This window comes from Moschus berezovskii, chromosome 15 (genome assembly GCF_049115385.1).
Source record: "Moschus berezovskii isolate FMDL1 chromosome 15, NW_MosBer_1.0, whole genome shotgun sequence".
Classification (NCBI taxonomy): Eukaryota; Metazoa; Chordata; class Mammalia; order Artiodactyla; family Moschidae; genus Moschus; species Moschus berezovskii.
In genome coordinates, this window is record NC_142474.1 from 53,506,634 (window position 1) to 53,528,085 (window position 21,452).

General features: G+C 43.0%; 1 protein-coding gene across 2 annotated transcripts in view; it reads left to right on the plus strand.

The window, feature by feature from the left end:
* RSU1 (Ras suppressor protein 1) overlaps window positions 1-21,452 on the plus strand; it is a 199,098-nt gene that overhangs the window by 33,979 nt on the left and 143,667 nt on the right. For both annotated transcript variants that reach the window (XM_055429360.2, XM_055429353.2), the window contains 3 exons: window positions 11,530-11,650; window positions 19,076-19,194; window positions 21,184-21,266. In XM_055429360.2, the coding sequence (XP_055285335.1) occupies window positions 11,530-11,650; window positions 19,076-19,194; window positions 21,184-21,266 (323 nt within the window). The remainder of the gene's footprint in view (window positions 1-11,529; window positions 11,651-19,075; window positions 19,195-21,183; window positions 21,267-21,452) is intronic.

Sequence of the window (21,452 nt, forward strand, 5' to 3'; positions counted from 1 at the left end):
AACAGAACCCTCAAATGGAATTGATCTACTAGCAAAAATTTCTATGTAAATCATCTGTTGATACTCCTAGATAGTCATGCAGGGGAGGAGGAGATATTCTAAAGGGTGTGACACTTGGGAATAGACACTCTTTTAGAGCAGTTCTTAACATTTCATTACTCATTGACCTTTTTTAAGAACAGAGTGAAAGCTGTGTCCATGATTCCTAGAAAACTACACATAATCCTTAAAATTTCAACAGGTTTGTAGATCCTGTTAAAACCATTCATAAATTTTTTAGGGGCACATGCATTTAGAAAGCTTGGAGTTTGGGAAAGATAACAGTATATTTGCAGTGTGGATGATAATGTTTCCTGGAAATATGTACAAAACTTTGATAAGGTTTTTTTTTTCTTTTTCAAGTTAACGTGAAGCTCATTCTTTTTATGATAGCTATTATTTTTAAATGCTTTTTTGATGTGGACCATTTTTAAAGTCTTCATTGAACTTGTTACAATATTGCTTCTGTTTTATGTTTTGGTGTTTGGCCCCAAGACGTGTAGGGTCTTAGCTCCCTGACCAGGGATCGAACCTGTATACCCTGCATTGGAAGGCGAAGTCTTAACCACTGGACCACCAGTAAAGTCCCCATCTTGTCTAATCTCTTGCTGTTCCTTTAGCAGTTTTTTCCTGCCTAGGTAGCGTCCACTCCAGGCACCTGATGCCTAGTGGAAATGCCTGCCCTTCTCTCTGTATCTAGCTCATCCTTCCAAAAGGGGAGATGAATTCTTACCTTTCTCCTCAAAGCCCTGCTTTGCAGCCAACTATGTAGAAAATAAAGGGTGAGGTTATTGACAGCTTTTTAAACTTGAAGGACCAGACCTCCCGGAAACCATGACCTGAGTGCAAAAGGAAAGGGTAGTTTTGGATGCCCTGCTCTGTGTCTGGGGCAAGTAGCAGGCTTCACGTAGCTGAGGACGTGGCGCTGGAGCTGGGGGTTCACGTGGCTTTGAGCCTCTGTATTCCCCTTTCCCCTGCTGCCTCCTCTGTCGATGTCCGTGTACAGGTAACGCCCTGCTCCAGGGAGTCCCGGCGCTTGGTGGACCAGACATTGGCCCCGCATCTTCACTTGCTCAAATGGATGAGCAGGGAGCATCCCTAAGGTTGAAGGCATGGTTGTTATCACTAGAAGAGGAGTTAACAAGGCCCAGGGTGGATTTTTCCAGCACTGGGCGTTTTCCTCCACCCGCTTCCCCCTGCTTCGTGTACTCCATCATCAGCACCAAGACACGAGATAGGGAAGGAAGAAAAACATCTTCGTGCGGATGCTGTCTTGCTGAAGTCATTCTTTTTCCTTTTAATTGAAGTACGGTTGATTTACAATGTTGTGTTAATTTCTGCTGTACAACAAAGTTACACATACGTATGTAAAATTCTTTTTTCATTTTCTTTTCTTCCCATTGTGGTTTATCACAGGATATTGAACCTAGTTCCCAGGGCTATACAGTAGGACCTTGTTGTTTATCCATTTGCTGGAGTAATTCTTTTTTTTTTCCCCCAGACGTTCCTTTATTATTTATTTATTTATTGGAGGACAGTTGCTTTACGATGTTGTGTTGGTTTCTGCTGGACAGCGATGAGAATGAGCCTTAATGTATACACATGTCCCCTCCGTCTTGCTTGAGCATCCTGCCACCACGCCCCACCGCCGGCCTCCCACCCCTTTGAGTCATCCCAGAGCACCAAGCTGAGCTCCCTGTGCTTACACAGCAGCTCCCCATTGGCTATCTGTTTTACACATGGCAGTGTATGTGTATCGTTATAAAAGACGTGAGCTGTCGGCGAAGCGTGATGTGTGTGTGTGTGAATTGTCTTTGTCCATTGTCTCCTTCTTAATAATCTTGGATTGAGTGTGTGTGTGTAGTACACATTATAATGATACTTTTTAAAAATTTCAGAGCGTAAATAGCTCTTTTTCACTGAGCTGAGCATGCTTTCTGCGTTGATTGATTGAAGTGTATTCAGTGTTCTTTTCTTTCTTGCTCTTGGCCGTGTTTCCAGGCTTCCTGGGCATCTTTCCTGGAGGAAGGACTTGCCATCCTTTTCTTGTCCTTCACTGGGTGACACTTCCTCCCCGGTGATGGAAGGTCACTGCCTTTCCCCTTAGTGTCTAGTGTCTCTGCCCTGACGCAGCTCTCAGACAAAAGCTATTGGTGGATGTCCTGCTGGTGGATGCTGAATTCTCTGCTCACTGGACTGTGATTTCCAGGGTGTGTCACTAAAACGGCTCTGGGTCTGGGAGGACCAAGGCGGAGTGGACCACTGCTTGGTTCCTTCTGGGAAGTTGATTGGAGATTCAGACATAACTAAGTTTTGCGTCCTCAGAGGAGCAGAAATCCACACTTGTCAGCTTTTTAGAAGATTTGTTTGACTGTGCGTACACACTTTTCATACCCCAAGGACAGATGTTTTTGCATGTTAGACTTTACACTATAAAAGCTGCCTTACAGCTTGCTTGTAACTTCGCCTAATTTTGGGGTAATTGATTATTCTCATTGCTGCTGAAAGAGTTGAACCTTTTTTTTTTTTCTTTGCAGTAAATTACGTGAGGAATGTCTTTGGTTAGTAAAACGACTTAAGCTGCAGATTTTTTTTAAAAACATTGTTTTCTTGTGATGAGAACTTCTGCTATTCTTTTATTTCTATGGCTGTGCTGGGTCTTTGTTGCTGCCAGGGCTTTTCTCTAGTTGAAGTGAGCGGGGGCTGCTCTAGCTGTGGTGTGTGGGCTCCTCTCTGCAGTTGATTCTCGTGGAGCACAGGCCCTGGGCTCTCTAGTTTCAGTAGTTGCTGCTTCCGGGCCCAGTAGTTCGTAGCACACGTCTCAGTTGCTCCACGGCACGTGGTGTCTTCACGGCCCCGGAATGGAACTCGTGTCTCCTGCATTGGCAGGCAGATTCTTTACCACTGTGAGCTGCAGAATCTTTAGGAAGCCCGTGATAGGATACACTCAGTCTATCCTTCTCGGTGTGGGTGCTCAGTAAGTACTGCTGGTTAACTGAAATCTGCATCGCTTTCCTCACTTATAATGCTAATGATGTTTGGGGGACCTTGGCCTTTGTCAGGTGGTGCTTAGCTCTTTTGCGCTTTCATTTTTACCTTGAGGAACTTGTAGATCCTGTTAAATGAGAATTTGCTCTACTGTTCCATAAACTTTATGTTTTAAAATAACCCGTAACTACTGTAATTCACTGTATTAATTGCTACTTTGGGGGAAATCTCATAAAATCTGGAAAACTGGTTATCATCAGTATACTTTTGAACTTCAAGTTCTTATGCTTGGATAATTAGTTCATTATCCACCTCCTGTTTTTGAGCAGAAAACAAAAGTCATTAATCACTATAGGTACAAATGATCTTTTTTTCCCCCTCAATATAAAATTCTGAAGAGCATAATTATTTGCCAGAGTGAGGAGATTCTTCTTTACATGTGATCATTAGAATGGCTTTCAGAACAAAGATTCCTAATTTGCTGATAGAATTGACATCTATATAATTAGTCTAGACATCACCTCTGTGCTGTGAATAGACTAATGTCTTCTAGCTATTGTAGCTAAGGATTAAAAGGACATTCCTTTCACTCTGACCAAGAATGTACTGATTCATATTTCCTATAGTTTGGTATTTCATATGGCTTCTGTTACTTTGGCATCTTCCCACGGATGGTGTTTGTTCAATATTATAGTCATCAAATATTGGGACAAAGCAGTGTTTGCTTTCCTAATTTCTTCTCAATTGGTCTTTCTCCCCCCAGTGACTGTATAACAAATAATCTCACTCATTTTCATGTATTTGGATGTTTTTGGTCATTTTTTCTGATAACTTCATTGCAAGAGTGTAACTTAAGAATCAGCAGAGACTTCCTTGATGGTCCAGTGGTTCAGACTCTGCCTTCCACTGTAGGGTCTCAGGTTCAGTCCCTGGTCAGGGAACTAAGACCCCACCTACCAAAAACTTTTTAAACATAAATAAAACTTGTAAAAAAAGCATATTAAAAAAAATCAGCATACGTGGCTTCGAGTATCATCTACTATCCCTTAAGCTTCTCTGTTAAAGAAATTTTATACAGCAGCAGATGCGTCTAAAAAATTTGACCAGGCATTTCTATTTGTTATGACAACAGACACAAATCTCCCATTTTTAGTATAAACGTGTCAGGTTTAGGGAAGCAGTGCAGTAGTGTTTCATCCTTCACATCGCAGGGTGTGTGCCCGCCTCTGGGTCATGTCCCCGTCTCAGCCTCACTGTTGGCTCCCATTGAGTCCTCGCTCTGAGGCTCCCTCTTCTTGCACTTGGGGTAGCCGGCAGCCCATCAGTGGTCCCCCATAAAGGCGGCAACAGCTCAGCCCCTAACTTGGGGTTTCAAAGAGGCATGTGGGGCAGGGACCCCTGGTTTTCAAGCCCTGGCCCTTGTGCTTCTCCTTTGCAGGAATCAGCAGAGCCGAAAGCAGTGTGGATGATGCTGCAGAAGGAGCCAGGAGGGGGAGTTTGGTGGATAGACTCCCCGCCCGTGCTGACAAAGAAACTCCATGTGGTCCAGCTGCTTCCGGCTCCTGGCAGCCACTGATGCCTGGTCTCTTCCTCCCCTTTTGTAGCTGAAGGGGACTCTGTTTTCAGCGCCACCCAGATGGTTCTAAAGACCAATGGGTGACCCCCCCACCCCGGCCCTTCCGTGGGCTGTGCACAGGCGAGCACCCATCCTTATGTTTTGCATGGTGCCTGCTGCACCCAGAGCCTGTCGCCCTTCCCAGTTTTGTTTCTTTGTCTCGGGGGCTACAAGATGCTCTTGCTTGAAAAGCCCCTGGATCGGCTGTGCCCTGGTTGGGCTGCTTTGCCATCGCTGTCGCCTGGCATCCTACAGTGACCCTCAGGCCAGAAGGACAGTGAGTGATACCTCGTCACGTGACCACCTTGGGGCAGCATGAAGTTGCTGCCACGTAACAAGGTTCTGTGGACAAGGGGGTTTGGTGCTCTTTTCCCCTGGTTGTCATCGTCCTCCCCTGCGCTGATCTCCCGGGAGTGATCCAAGTGGGGAAACAGATGCTGATTGGAAACTGATTGCAGCCCCCAGTTTCTGTGCTTTCTCCATCGAAAATCCCTTTTGTTTTGGGCTTCCCTGGTGGCTCAGATGGTAAGCCCTCCTGGAATTCTGATGTACTTGAGGCTTTGAGGCTCACTGATTTGTTTGTTTTCAAACTTTTATTGGATTGTAGTTGATTTACAATGTGTTAGTTTCAAGTGTCCAGCAAAGTGATTCAGTTACACATGTACATATATGCGCTCTTTGTTTCAGATTCCTTTCTCATATAGGTCATTACATAATCTTGAGTAAAGTTCCCTGTGCTATACAGTAGGTCCTTGTTGGTTGCCTGTCTTATATATAGTTATGTGTATGTGTGTGTTTTCATCCCAAGTTCCTGATTTATCCCTCCTTCCCCACATTTCCACTTTGGTGATCATAAGCTTGTTTTTGATATCTGTGTTTTTGTTTTGTAAATAAATTCATTTCTTTCTTTCTTTTTTAAATTAGGTATCAGAGGCCAAATGCTTTAGCATAGACCTTGGTGCAGAGATTGGAATATTCTGTATTCTTGCTCTCCAGCATGGCAGCTGCAAGTGACTGTCGAGGTCTCTAAATGTGGCTACTGTGATCAGGCAACTGAATTACTAATTGTATTTCATGTTAACCCCTCGTGTTCACTGGAAGAACTGATGCGAAAGCTGAAATTCCAATACTTTGGCCACCTCATGCGAAGAGTTGATTCACTGGAAAAGACTCTGATGCTGGGAGGGATTGGGGGCAGGAGGAGGCGGGGACGACAGAGAATGAGATGGCTGGATGGCATCACCGACTCGATGGACATGAGTTTGAGTGAACTCCAGGAGTTGGTGATAGACAGGGAGGCCTGGCGTGCTGTGATTCATGGGGTCGCAAAGAGTCGGACACGACTGAGCGACTGAACTGAACTGATTCTCTACTTAAATTTATTACTTACTGTTTTTCTTTCTTTTTTAGTGTGCACGCGTGCTAAGTTGCTTCAGTCTTTCCAACTCTTTGCGACCCTATGGACTGTAGTCCACCAGGCTCCTCTGTAATACCCTCATCCTGTTCCCTCACTTCCTACCCCACCACCTCCAGACCTCCGGTGACAACATGCTGTTGCTGCTAAGTCGCATCAATTGTGTCCGACTCTGTGCAACCCCATAGACGGCAGCCCGCCAGGCTCCCCCGTCCCTGGGATTCTCCAGGCAAGAACACTGGAGTGGGTTGCCGTTTCCTTCTCCAATGCATGAAAGTGAAAAGTGAAAATGAAGTCGCTTAGTCGTGTCCGACTCTTAGTGACCTCATGGACTGCAGCCCACCAGGCTCCTCCATCCATGGGATTTTCCAGGCAAGAGTACTGGAGTGGGTTTCCATTGCCTTCTCCGCTGGTGACAGCATATATGATCTCTTCTTCAATAAGTTTTTTTTTGGTGTGTTGTGTTGTTCTGTTTGGTGTTTTTTTTTAATATATAAACAGATTTCACTATAAATGAGATCATACAGTATTTATCTCTGTGTGACTTTCTTCACTTAGCATGATTCCCTCGAGGTCCATCTGTGTTGTTGCAAATGGCAGAATTTCCTTCTTTTTTATGGCCAAATTGTATTTGTGTGTCTCTGTGTGTGTGTGAGAGAGAGAGAGAATGAGTATGTATGTATCACATTTTCTTTATTCATCTGTCAACAGACACCTAGGTTGTTTCCATATCTTGGCTGTTGTGAATAATGCTGCTGTGAACTTGAGGATTTAGGTACCGCTTTGACATAATGACTTTGTTTCCTTAGATTAAATGCCTAGAAGTAGAACTGCTGGGTCATATGATAGTTCTGTTTGTAATTTCACACTTTTCCATAGAGGCTGCACCATCTTACATTCCCACTCTAGACTTAAGGAGCCACACGTAACCAGTGACTGCATACTCACCCGCCTAGCCCCACAGCATCTCCTGCCATTTATTATTGTGTGAATAAACTCCTGAAAGCCTTCAAGAAAATGTTATTGATTGTGCAATGGTTAATTTTTGTCCTGGAAGAAGATTGCTCTTAGAGTGAAGTTCCAGTTGCTGCAACAGTAGTTGATTCAGGGTCTGACGTTGGAGAGAGGGTCAGCTGTTGTTAGCTAGTGGGGAGAGCATGCTCCTGAGAGTAACGCTGATTTTTCCAACACGCTTCATCATCTGTGCAGTGCTGGTGGCTATGCCTGCTGTACGTGTAACTTACGTGGACAGATGCATGTCCTGTTAGGAGCCAGGCTGTCATTCAGGACTGAAGCTGGCCAGTGGGTTCTTAGAGTTGGAGCTGTCCATCCAGTGCTTCCTGCCACTGTCCAGAGCTTTGTAAAGAGGTATGTGTGGAAATCAGGCGAGACCCTTTTGGTCTTACTCCCCTCTTGAGTGTCCCCAGGCACTTTTGGTTTCTTATCCTAGACCCATCCAGGGGCTGGTGGCTTAAAAACCTCTGGAACAATTTTTAGTTCATTAGATTGAAGAGGATTTGAAGGAAAAGAGGGTCTTCCTGAGCTTGTTAGCTTGAATAATTAGAAATGCCAGAAGGTGCTCCGAGATCAGTCTCTGAGCAGAGTTCCTGGGATGACATGACCCCATCTTTGTCCCCTTTCCAAAACACAGCAGAAGCTCTGGGCTGAGAGCACCCCCAGCAATCTCCGTTCCTGCAACCAGGGCTAATCGTGGCATGCAGGAGCCTGGGCACCCCTGTGAGTTTCTCTAGCAACTGAAGCCTCAGAATTGAGGCAGCCAACGATACTAGTTAGACAGCAAACGATACTAAATTCTCTGTCACAGGCAAAGTTCTACATGACTGAGCTTCCTAATTGAGGGCCCCATTTCTTGCATTATTTAAATCCATATCATTGATTTTTGCAATCAGCTCTTCTCAGAATCACAGAATACTAAAGCTGGGTGGAAGGGAATGGAGAAATGGTCATAATCCAGCTTCCTTAATTTAAACTGAAGGGAATGGAGGCTCCGAGAGGTTTTGAATTAAGGACACACAGCGAGTTCAGAGCTGGTCAGGAAAGTGCAGAGCTAGCCAAGATGAGTGAGCCAGGCCTCCTGGGTTCTTGCATCACACAGCCTCTGTTTCTTCTGTGGACTCGGCTCCTTGTTGTCTGTAGACTCGGTGTGTGCCACTGGTGGGGGTGGAGAGGGGTCAGAAACTGGACAGATGGATGAAGAAGGAACATTTCAGATGCATAATAAATATATTGATGTTCACTGCTTATATTTTTAAATGCTGCTTCTTGCTGGTGTGTCATGTAGCTGTTTTGAAAATTCCAAAAGACTCTTCTGACCAGTGACACGTTGCTGCTCCCTTTTCATAGTAGATTTTCATAAATTGTTCATGGATCTGTGTATATGATTTAGCTACTGCACAACTGTTACTCATGTTGTTAGCTGGTTTTTTTTTTTTTTTTTTTATGGGCAATTTTGTTGGGGTCAGTTTGCTTTCCAGCCACCAGACCTGTCTCTGGTGATTGACTCTGATAACCTACCTTTTTGTAACTTTTTTGTTTTTTAAATTAAAAAATTTTTTTTCTCTCTCTTTTTTTAAAAGTATTTATTTATCTGCCTAGGATCTTTGTTGCACCATGTGATATCTTTTTTGGTTGCAGCTCATGGACTCTCTAGTTGCAGCATGTGGGGAGCATGTGAGATCTTAGTTACCTGTCCAGGGATCAAACCTGCATCCCAAGGCAGATTCTTAACCATTGGACCACCAGAGAGGTCCCATGACATACTTTCTTTAAATAGTCTGCCTCTCTTACTTTATCCCAAAAGTATTGAAATGTTCAGTGCTGTAAGTTTATGCTTCTGTGCACAGAATAAGCATTTTCTAAATGCTAGTTGAAAGCGTGAACGTCATCCCATCCAGACAGGTCTGAAGATTAATTTCCTTTGCTTTTAACTATGGTGGGGATGACTGGAGGGAGAATTCTATAGTTTTAGGAAGAATATTAGCTGTAAAATTTTTTTTCCCTTCTCGTTTGAATGGAGTCTTTAGCAAACGATTCACACGCGCACCAAAAATCTGGGAGAGGCTGGGTAAATTGAATGTGGGGTTATTGTTTGTGTCCACAGAACAAAGCCCTAAATCACATTTAGCATAACGTGTGGTTTTAAATTGGACTGATTTAGCAAGGAGAGTGAAATAATCTCTCATCCTGTCAAAAAAGGCAATACCTTCGGACCAGCATTTAATTGCATCGGCAAAGTAACTTCGGGGAAGCGGCAGTAATTCTGGCTGCATTATTCTTGGTTTGTGGTTAAATTGAGATCATCATTTTCTCCTGGTTGCCCTAACTTTCTTTATTGCTCTTCAACCTAATCAGATGAATGTGGGGAGAGAAGCTTAGTGGTTGCTGGAGGGTGAACGGGGAAAGAGTGAGGTCTCTGAGCAGGGCAGTAGTCCTCTGTCGATTTGCACTTGACATACTCCAGGGTCCAAGTAGAGAGAACAAGTAAATGAACACCTCTCAATCCAGCAGACACAGTCTGATGAATTTCCTTGTGGTCATTTATGCAAAGTGAATATGATCCATTCCTGAGAAAGTATGTTATGGAGGACACACCTGAACACGTGCTTTTGTAGCCAGGTCCTACAAGTAGGGCTTGTCTGCATTCCTCTTGGTACTGGGGAGTTGAACTGCTGGAGGAATTCCAAGTTGCCTCAATGATCCCATTAAAGCCTACCTTTTCATCTCCAGCTCTACAACCAGCCTCTTCAGTAACCAACTCATCCACACCTTGCTCATTTTTCCATCTGGACCACTACCTCTTCCCAGCTGTCTTTGTTCAGACTAATTCCTCTTCTCCACAATCCCTTCCTCTAGCCACCGTGTGTCTCTGAACTTGTACCAAGCCTCTAAAAGTAATCAAGTCATTGATACCGTAGATATTTTATAAAGCTGGAAATGCTGACTCAGCTGGAATGAGCTCTGTGCCTGCCACCTTACTTCTGTTCCCTTGGGAGTTATCCACTGGGGTTCTTGGTATGGCTGCCTCTTGTATATCTCAGGTGTCTGGTGACTTCCGGTTTGATCCCTGGTTGAGGGACTAGATCCCACAAGCTACAACTAAAGATCATGCATGTTGCAGCTAAGACCTGGCGTAGACAAATTAGGAAATCAAACAAACAAAACACCTGAGGTGTCTGTCTGGAATGTTACACACACCTTGGCCTTGGTTTTCAGCAACATTGTCCCCAGGTTTCTCCAGTTTTCTCGGGCACCCCTGGAGAAGGATGTTGAGATGGGAAGAAAATGTACTAACCCAAGACCTAACAGTTTCTTCTCTGGTACCCAAGACCCTTGCCCATAGTTTCAGTTACCTGAATATTTTGGTATTAAGAGCTTACATGAACCGTGAATGAGCTGGCGGCCAGTAACATGTTTGTGGAGAGACTGAATCAGCAGATGGGATACATGAAGTGCAATATATTGAAATGTCCTGCTGCTGCCAAGTGAGACTTAGTATTTTTGAGGTAAAGATGCCTTTGGCTTTTAACTTTGTATTTGCAAGTATATACTGTAGGGAAGGGGAATGCTTTCAGCTCCCCAGTCGCTTTCTTTAACCTTTGATATGCATACTCATGTCCCCTTCTTGCTACTGAACTGGTTTTTCATATGCCTGAATAATAACAATGCGGTGATCAGTTTCTAATCTGATACAAGGGATGTGTGTGTGTGTGTGTGTGTTGATTGAGATGCAAAGGCAAAAATCAGAAACTTGGTAGGCTGACTGTTTATCACCTAAGATTGAATTTAAACATCATCGTGATTTAGTCAAGTGTTAGGAGAACAGCTCTTCAGGTAGCAGATTATTTAAACAGCTTGATGATACACTACTCAGGAAGGGATTTTGGAGTTTGCTGACTTTCTTTTGGAGATGTGAGGGAAGTAGAAGGAAGAAAACAACTGGACTCAGTAGACATTACATGATTTAAAAAAATATAATTGTACATCTTGGAGAGTAAATCCTAAGAGTTCTCATCACAAGGAAAAACATTTCTTTTGCATTTTTATGAGACGATAGATGTTCACCAATCTTATAGTGATAATCATGATGTAAGTCAAATACTTAGGATGTACACCTGAAACTTATATAGAGCTGTATGTTGATTATATCTCAATAAAACTGGAAGGAAAAAAGTTTTTTTTAAAGTATAGAATGCTCTGTAATGTTCACTCAGAGACTGTTCATGGTACAGACTTTCTTTTCTGCCCCTTGAGGAAACACTTCCATGTGAACCCGGTGGTGAGCTACTACCTAAGAAACTACCTACAGAAATTAAGTAAGAGCTGTATATGTGAATAGGGTGATTGCGCTGGAGTTTCATCTTTCTCTCATCCGAAAGGATATCAAAATGTGTCGCTGGCATTCACTGCCGGGGTGAGGTTCCTGCATTCACACTCAGCGTTTCTGTTTCCACAGCTGTGCCACCAAACATAGCAGAACTGAAGAATCTGGAAGTGCTTAACTTTTTTAATAACCAGATTGAGGAGCTGCCCACACAGATCAGCAGTCTTCAGAAACTCAAACACCTGAACCTGGGGTGAGTCTCCTGGAGGGAGAAGGAAACAAGAGGAGGAGGAGCTGGAAGCCGGATGCAGGCGGGAGCGAGGGAGGGGTTTGCATTTACAGGGGCAGCAGATCTCTCAATTTTTCCCCACGTTTTAGGTTTTTAAAAAAGTTTTATTGTTTTAATACATCCTTTCAATGGCCTACATTAGCGCACATCTATCTGTGTGCTAATTGAGAAGCTAATTGTTGGTGTAATAAGGGAGTTTATTTTTACTGTATTTTGTTTCCAATAAAATTTTATTTCCTTTATGTTGCTTGATAAGGAACCTATTTGCATAGCTAGCTTGAACTGTACAGGCCAGTTGTAATATGGTTGGTTTTTTCCTCTCTGTATTGAGTAGAAATAGTTTCTAAAGCACCTTCCTTCTGTGGAGGGGAGGATATGTTTCCTAACACTACTTCATTGAGTCTTAACAATTTTTCCTTTTTATATTTGAGAAGTTATCAATCCTGTATCTGTCTTTATTCAAAGGTGAAGAGAGGAGTTTTGGTTCAGCTGAGGTTTCAGAACCAGGCTGCAGTGAATAATAGTAATACTTTGTGTTCTTATTTTCCTTTACAGTTTTCAGAGTCCTCACACCAGTGTTTGACCCTCTTAATAATTGGGAATGGGGAAGGGCAGGCATTACAGATTTCATTGTGTGGAAGGAAGCCTAGCATTTTTCAAGAGGTTAAGTGGCTTGCTCCTGATTGGTCCTCAGGTTAGTGGCTGAGCAGACAGAGAACCTCACTGTCCATCAGACACCATATGCTCCCCCCAGAACTTGGACTTCTGAATTCCAGTTTCATGGTTGAGCTGTTAAAGGAAACTGCCTGCTCCAAGCCTCATCCACCATGTAAAGTAATATATCATTAAATTTTAGTCATAAACACTGTGATTCAGTTAGCAATTTACATGCAGTAGCTACAGGAGCTGGCCAGGTATTTGTCAATTTACTAGGAAGCAATTGTGGGAAAAAAAAAGTCATTCATGGATTGATTTTAGTTCATGTTTTTCCACCAGGAGTCTGGTTAGACGCTCTTCATTTGCTGTTCACTCCAGTTGAGAGACAGTCTTTCTAAGACCTGTGAGCATTCTTTTCTCATAATGTCTGAGAGGAAGTAGGGTTTAGAAGAGGGGAAACGTCACCTGATATCAGACAGCTTTCTCTCACATGTACGGAGACTGTACCCATCTGGCAAACCGCAAAAGAAAGGCTCCTCTGTTTCTATCTCTGTTTTGAAAGATTAAGTCCTAATATTTCATTTGCGTTTAAGAAGGAAGCTAAAACAAGACATATGTAATGGGTTGGCTCAAATGAACTTTTTTGCCAACCCAATACTAGACATGTATTCTTACTGTTAAATTCATCATTTGCTAAGTGAGTTGATATGTATAAGGTACAAGAGAACCACCCAGGTCCAAGATGGTGGACAAGTTGACTTTCATTAGACCTCGAGCCTCAGTAAGCACTCATTGTAAGACATCGTATAAATGACACACCCATGGGTGCCATGGTCATTCCTAGGTGGACCATAAAAGGTCAAAAAGTGGGTGGTGGCCCAATTTCTGGAAATCCATGCCCCTTACCCACCCAAAATAGTTGGGATAATCCTCCCATTCATTGGTGTGTGAAATTAACCACCCCAATAAAAACTGATAACCCCATACCCTGGTGCCTCTTGACTTCTGAGATGGATGGCCCACACTCTTGTCTGTGGAGTATATATCTTTCTGAATAAACATTCTTTCACCTAAAAAATGGTGCTAGGAATAGGACCTGGCACATTTATCATCATCATTGTTTTATTTATGGATTCATTTATCTTGGGACAATGTAAGTGCCTTTTCTACATGAGAGCCTTGCTTGTTTGAAGATCAGTGATGAAGGTTGCAGCCTTAAGGATGGGGAAGAGCAGCTGTCAGTGAGCAGGGAAGTGTGCAGCTGGATTGCTGACCAGTGGGAGGCTGTCAGGTGATGGTGGGAGAAGGGGGCCGGGAGCATGTTAGCATATAGGTGAGATTCATGGGAGGATTCCTACAAGGGATAGCATTAGAGCTGAGACTCCGATACTGAGATGACTGACAGGTAGATGGACAACATCTCTGATTGTGAGAAGGACTTATTTAGAAGCTCAGTATGTACATACAATGGAATATTACTCAGCCATAAAAAGGAACAAATGTGAATCAGTTGTACTGAGGTGGATGAACCTAGAGCCTGTTTGTGATAAGTCAGAAAGAGAAAAATATGTATTAGCGTATATATGGAATCTAGAAAAATGGTACTGATGAACCTATTTGCAGAGCAAGAATAGAGACACCAACATAGAGAATGGACTTGTGGACGCAACAGGGGAAGGAGAGGGTGGGACGAATTGAGAAAGTAGCTTTGACATATAAACACTACCACATGTGAAGTAGGTAGCTAGCGGAAAGCTGCTGTATGACACAGGGAACTCAGCTCCATGCCCTGTGATGATCTAGAGGGGTGAAATAGGGGTTGGGGTGGAAGGGAGGCTCAAGAGTGAGGGGATATATTTATAGTTATGACTGATTTGTGTTGATGTATGGCAGAAACCAGCACAACATTGTAAAGCAATTATCCTCCAATTAAAATAAACTAAGAAAAGATAAAGAGCTCAGAGCACCACCTTTTCCAGGCGTTGCAAGGTTCGTGGTGTACTGAGTGTAAAGTGTAAGGCGGGAGGGGGTGAGGCAGGAGATGAGGCCAGGCAGAGAAGCACGGAGTCTGCAGTGCATTCGACGAGTGTTTCTTGAGCTCTCTGTTCAGGTGCTGGCCATCCAGCCCTCAGGGAGCCTATATCATAGTTGGGGAAACAGCCTGTAAATAAGTAAATGTCCATTGTGGCAGGGAGTTGAGTCTAATGGAGGGCCTTGTGTGTCAGATAAAGGAGCTCTGGTCTTAACCCGCTGACCACTGGGGAGTTGTCACTGGGAAGTGGTGGGTAAGATGATATTCGTATGAAGGATCATGGGGAGGAGAAGTTGGACGAAACCCACCAGGTTAGCGTTCCTGGTGAACCAGGGTAGGAACAGTGAAGGTGGGGAGGGATTTTATATGAAAAGCAGATACAAGTGGTAAAATTCTTGCGGTGGTACGGATGGGACGATGGAGCTGAAATAGATGTATAGAGACAGCTTTGGGGAGGAGGGAAGGAGCCTAGGGTTTGTTCGGTTGAGTACAAGGTGCTTCAGGACAGAGTTGTAAACTTTCCTTTTTAATCAAGCACTTATGAGTTGCCTCCTTGTTGACTTTGGAGCTGTTTGCATTTTTGGCTCTTGCTGATTTATTGATTGTGTAACACTCTCTGGATTTAATTACCTAGCTGTATGGATGGGGTTGTCAGAGTTTGAACCCAATTCCTAGTTCTCTGGGAGGGGGATTAAGATAGATTTCTGTAAATGGTACTTTTTTCCTCAAATGGCATAAAGAATTGTATCTGTGCAGCCCTGGTTAAGGCAAGGCATGGAGGAGGACTCAGAATAAACAGACAATTTAAAAACAAAAACACACAGCTGAGCAATTAGGCCACATGTAATCCAAGCTTCATGTTCAGCTGGAAGTTGATTTTGACGTTTTATATCCAATTTTCTATTTATTCTGATGATCCCAAAACCAGAGAGGATTTTAGGCCATTTGAGTAAATAGAAGGAAGCTGAATGATGCTCTTCATTCTTCCATTATGTCATTCATTGTGCAGAATTATTTTTATTTTATTAAAAAAGTATAAAGTCACATAGGTTACATGTTGGTAATTATTTTGGGTATAACCTCATGGCAAGAGCATCATGCCAACTATTCTGGGATAACTTTTTTTTGCTATGTTGCTTGGCATGTGGGATCTTAGTTCCCTGACCAGAAATCAAGCCCCAGCCCCCTTCTTTGGAAGCATGGAATCTTAACCACTGGACCACCAGGGAAGTCCCTGGAATAACTTTTGACCTTTTGACCTAGTTAGATGAAGGAGCTTATCTTTTGAAGATGTAGAAGTTTTCACTGAGCACAGCGTTGAGTGTTCATGGTTTTGGTTTTGTTTTGTTTGCTAAGTGTGTGAGCAGGTCACTGCGGAGGTGAGAAAAAAATCTGCCTTTCAGGCAAGAAGGTTTTATTGAATCAGGAATCGCCCCAGAGGACCTCTGGAGATCAGTGTTCCAAAAGAAGCCTTCAAATGGGCCTTCCTCTTGCTTTTGAAGAGGAAAAGGGGGAAAATGCCAGACATCCTTTGACTCTGGTTTTATCAAGTTCTTCATCGTTTGCGTTTGCGGGCATCTTCCCATTTCCATATGCATTTGAAAAACATTCACCTGCAAACAGAACTTAAACCATTGGGCGTGGTTGACTCATCAGTAGCTTTGTCTTCTAATGCCTGAATTGATTGGAGAGTAAGCAGATGGGGAAGCCATCCTTGATAGTTCAGACTCCACAACGGTCTCCTTAGGCAAGCTCGTCTCTTTGAGGCTGACTCAGAATCTCTTTCCAGCTTCCTGGAAAGCAGTTATAGCCATCACTTCTTGAGAACCTACCTGGGAGCCAGAAATTGTTTCAGGGGCTGCCCATGTCTTCTCCCTCCACTTTCTAGTGGTCCTTCTGGGAAGGTGTTGCTATCCTCATCTTCCGTTCAGTCGCTCGGTTGCGTCCGACTCTTTGCGACCCCATGAATTGCAGCACGGCAGGCCTCCCTGTCCATCACCAGCTCCCGGAGTTCACTCAAACTCATTCCATCGAGTCGGTGATGCCATCCAACCATCTTATCCTCTATCGTCCCCTTCTCCTCCTGCCTTCAGTCTTTCCCAGGATCAGGGTCTTTTCCAATGAGTCAGTTCTTTGCATCTGGTGGCCACAGTATTGAAGCTTCAGGTTCAGCATCAGTTACAGCATTCATCTTACAGTTGAGGAAATCAGGTCTCAGAGAACCTGAGTTACTCGAGGCCACCCAGTCAGCGAGCGCTGGAGCTAGATCTTCACCCTAGCTCTGTTCTGTCCTATCTGGGCATCCTTGAGGCTGCAGCTCCCACGTGTAGATGGAGATGGATGTAGATGACCCCTGCAGGGGAAGGCAGACATGCCACCCGTCAGTACCACGGAGCCAGGGAATCACCTTTTGTGGGCTCGTGTCCAGAGGAACACGTCCTGTGGTCGCTGAGTCGACCCTGCTTTCAGACCTTCCCGACGCATTAAGTTAGGGCTTTCTTTCTGTCCTCTGGATTAGCAGGCCCAGTGCTGTCGCCGCTGCCGACTTCAGGGGCCTCTACTGAGTCCCTGACACCTTGGGACGGGGGCGGTATTGGTTTCTTGCTCAGGGAATAAAAAGAACCTTCAGTTTAGTAGATTCTTGACATGCACAGGTGGACAGGCTCGGGCTTGCTCTAGGCTGGAGAGTGGACAAGATCTGTCTTTTTGGTGAGACACCTCTTCCCACTAAGAAAGTCTGAAAGTGGATTTCTTGTATCTTATGTTTCAAAAGTGTACTTCTGGGTTTGGAAAGAAAAACTTTTATTGGTCATTTTCAAAAATTGGTAACTCAGAGCAAGATTTAAGGAAGGAGGCGCTTGCTGTATGCTTCTGTGCCTTTCTCACTGTCTCTTATTTCTTTCCGTCAGTTTACTCAGCATCCTCACGTAGGGGTCCAGGAATCAGGGGTACCTTGGCCTCCAGGAGTGCTGGGGGCTCTTAGATACCTGTCATTCTCATCAGGAGAGTCAGAGGTCCTTGGTGCTAAACCTGTGTTAACCTGACACTCCATTGCCATGTTCCAGAGATCATTATAAGTCCTGCCTGCATTTTTCAGTTTTGGAGACCCCATGAAACACTTGATACAGGTGTGCTTCACAAATTGTGAATTCACAGAAAATATCAGTTAGGGCTTCCCAGGTGGCACAGTAGTTTAAAACAAACAAAAAACCTACCTGCCAATGCAGGAGATGTAAGAGATGCAGATTCAATCCCTGGGTTGGGAAGATCCCCTGGAGAAGGAAATGGCAACCCAGTCCAGTAATCTTCTCTGTAAAATCCCATAGACAGAGGAGCCTGGTGGGCTCCAGTCCATGGGATTGCAAAGAGCTGGACACAACTGAGCACAGCACAGCAGCAGCAGCAATTCAGCATGTTGTACTGGAGGTTAATTTGCTAACTGTAAAGTTAACCTGAAACTTCATACCCATCAAGAGGTGGGCATCACTTTTTTTCTAGGTTTCTCTCTGCTCTGAGCTGTTTAAGAGGCCTGGTTGGTGGGTTTGAATAGGATTGTGTGTCATGTGAGAAGGATTGGTGTCTAGAATTATGTTTGGTGTCACAGTCCTTCCCCCACCTTTCAGTATTTGTCAGACTATATTATTAAACTTTTTTTGAAATCATATTTTAAGTGTATTCAAAGGGAATAGCATTAAGAAAAATAAGAGTCTTACAAATGGAACATAATAGAAAAGTATTTTTCTTAGTTTTCCTTAGCTTTCATTGGAGATATGTGTGTGTGTATGTATTTAAGGACTTCCCTGGTGGCTCAGATGGTAAGGAATCCACCTGTGATGAGAGAGACCCAGGTTCCATCTCTCGGTTGGGACGATCCCCTGGAGAAGGGAATGGCAACCCACTCCAGTATTCTTGCTTGGAGAATCCCAGGGACAGAGGAGCCTCAGCCATGGAGTCACGAAGAGTCGGACATGACTGAGCAACTAACACTTTCACTTTTTACATGTATATTAAAAAATTTTCAATTGTCATATAAAGTACGCATGATGTCAAGTATACAGTATTTATGTTTCTGTGATTCAGAAGTATTAAGTGTATTCTCCTTGTTTTGCAGCCTATCTGTAGAAGTTTGTCATCTTGCCATGCTAAAACTCTATACCCATTAAACAATTCCCCATTCCCCTCCTCCCTCCTCCATCCCCGGTCCCTGGCAAACTTGATTTAAATTGAAGATGGTACTGAATGACTATCAATAGTTGCAAAACAAAACAAAGTGATTTTTTTTTTTTTTGTCTCCCATTGGGAGAAATAAGCAAAATCAAATAAAGCAGAAGTCTGAAAACTATGAGACTTCACATATATCTTCTGAAGTCTTATCACTGCTATACTTATAAAGAAGTTTTTCTCTAGAAGGACAGATATTTTGTGATGTGTTTATTTTCTGTGTCAAACAGTGTTGGAGCACCACCATTGGAGAAAGTGATAGCTAAGGCATTTTTCAAATGTTTCATGGACTTGGAAATCACCTGCCTAGAATTACTAGGCTGGTAAAAATAACATAAAGTGAATGGGATTATGGCTGGGTTTTCAGCTTTGAGCCCCTCACAGGTGACTCTGAGACTTGGCACACAGAGGTGATCTGAGTAGTCCATATACGTACATGTTTTGTGTGTGACATCTTATATTTTTACCCCCAACAACAGCATGAATAGACTAAACACTCTGCCTCGAGGATTTGGATCACTTCCGGCTCTGGAGGTCCTTGATTTGACTTACAACAACTTGAATGAAAATTCTCTTCCTGGAAACTTCTTCTACCTGAGTAAGAAACTTTTACTCCTATAAATCTCCTTAAAATGGTCCTCTGCATTCTAAAAGGGAAATTTATTTGCCAGGTCCCAAACTCCAAGAGAAATTATTGGACATATATATATTTTTTTTTTACTTCAGATTCCTTTGAATGTTCCCTCATAGCTCAGCAGTATGTATATTTGATAAATTGTGATCTAACGCCATTGCACTCAAGTGGACTTGGTAATGTCATATTAACTTTATGATAGAAATTTTTGCCTAAATGAGATCATCTCACATTTAGCTAGAGAGCTTGACTGTCTTTTTAAAGAACATGCAAAAAAAAATTTTATATTATATATATGTATAGTATGTGACTTTCTCATGTGTTGCTATTAATGCTTTGTAGGCTTATTGCCCAAAGATATTCCAATGAGTTACTTATAAAAATACATATTAATAAACTGCTAACAGAATTTTAAACATATCTAGCCAGGATTCTTGTTATAAGACTTTTAAAAAGTATTCTTATTGATATAATCTGTTTCGTCTATAGCATGTCATCAGACACTAAGAAATCACCAGTCATAGAGGAATACACTTCATCCTCTTATATGCAAACACATTTCTTGCTGCAGATGCTTGTGGAAAATAGGAAAAAGTGATTTTCCTGAGAACTCATAAAATATTTAGGAGAGAGTTGTTGTCTTTAGGTGAATGTTCTGTTTTTCAAAATAGTGACATAGCTGGTATCCAGAGATTCTGATTTTTCTGAGTTAGTCTCTATAAAATTTCATTTTTTTTTTTTTTTAACCTTCCATACTTTATCAGAGATTCCCTGGTAGCTCAGCTGCTGAAGAATCTGCCTGCAATGCAGGAGACCCCAGTTCGACTCCTGGGTCTGGAAGATCCCCCAGAGAAGGGTTAGGCTACCCACTCCAGTATTCTTGGGCTTCCCTGGTGGCTCAGACAGTAAAGAATCACCTGCAATATGGGAGACCTGGGTTCGATCCCTGGGTTGGGAAGATCCCCTGGAGCAGGACATGGCAACCCACTCCAGTTTTCTTGTGTGGAGAATCCCCATGGACAAAGGAGCCTGGTGGGCAATAGTCTGTGGGGTCGCAAAGAGTCGAACACGACTGAGAGACTAAGCACAGCGTGTATTCTTTATCCCAGACTTTGTCAGGCCTGTGAAACCAACTTTAACATGTTTTCTTGGGCCATGGGAGAAATTGCTTTTCTTACGTCTATTAACATACAACTCTTGAATTTTAAGACATTAGACTGTAGTTGAATACATGTAAACAAATAAAATTACATCTAATTATACTCCCTCCTTTTGGTTAAGGATAAAATGATACCTTAACCATTCAGTGGTTTAGGGATGATATCTTTGTATAATATTGTGAACAAATTTCTGCCTAAGTTAGGGTTTTCTCTGTTTTTAAATTCCACTGCATTATTTTAATTCCTTCATCTTCATTTATTTTTGTGGTTAAGGCTATAGAAACAAGTAATAATACTTAGTCTGATGATGGAAGCAATGAAATATGATTCTGACTTCCATCACGAGAAAGCCTTTTGGTTCTTTATTTTTTGACCTAGTTCTCTTTACTTAACCGAGCCCTTTTGCCCTGAGCGTTGAAATAAATGACACAGTGGTTTTCTTGGTTTCACTCTGGATGCAAATTGAGCCATACAGGTGAATCAGAAGTAATTGAAGAAAAATAGCTATCTTTTCTGAAAGTGTATTGAAACTCTGTGCCAGAAGCTGCCAGTGCCCACGAGTTGTTAATTATATCAGTCCTCTTGGATATAGATATTTTCCTGAACACACCAGCTACACAATAAGCCAGTAAATCTAAGCTTGACCTGCTGGTTATTATCGCGAGCCCTAGGTGTGTCACGGGCTTTTCACCATGCCAGGGTTATTAATCAAAGCTGACTCCCACGTATTGATCAGACCTCAAATGGTTGGGTTCCATGCCACCCTGTTTATATATTGCTGTTTAATTTGCAGCCACCCTGCGTGCACTCTATCTAAGTGACAACGATTTTGAAATCCTGCCGCCAGATATCGGGAAACTCACAAAGTTGCAGATAGTAAGTAATTTATCTAAATTCTTAGAAAATCAATTCACTCCTACAGCCCTGTAGGAGTGGAATCAAGGCAATTTGAGCCAGAGTACGGTTTGTTTTGCAGGAATAAAAGCCACTGCTCCCCGAGACCATTCGCTGCTTGTCTGCAGATTCTTGTAAATAAATTGGAAGGATTGAGCCTTCGAGGAA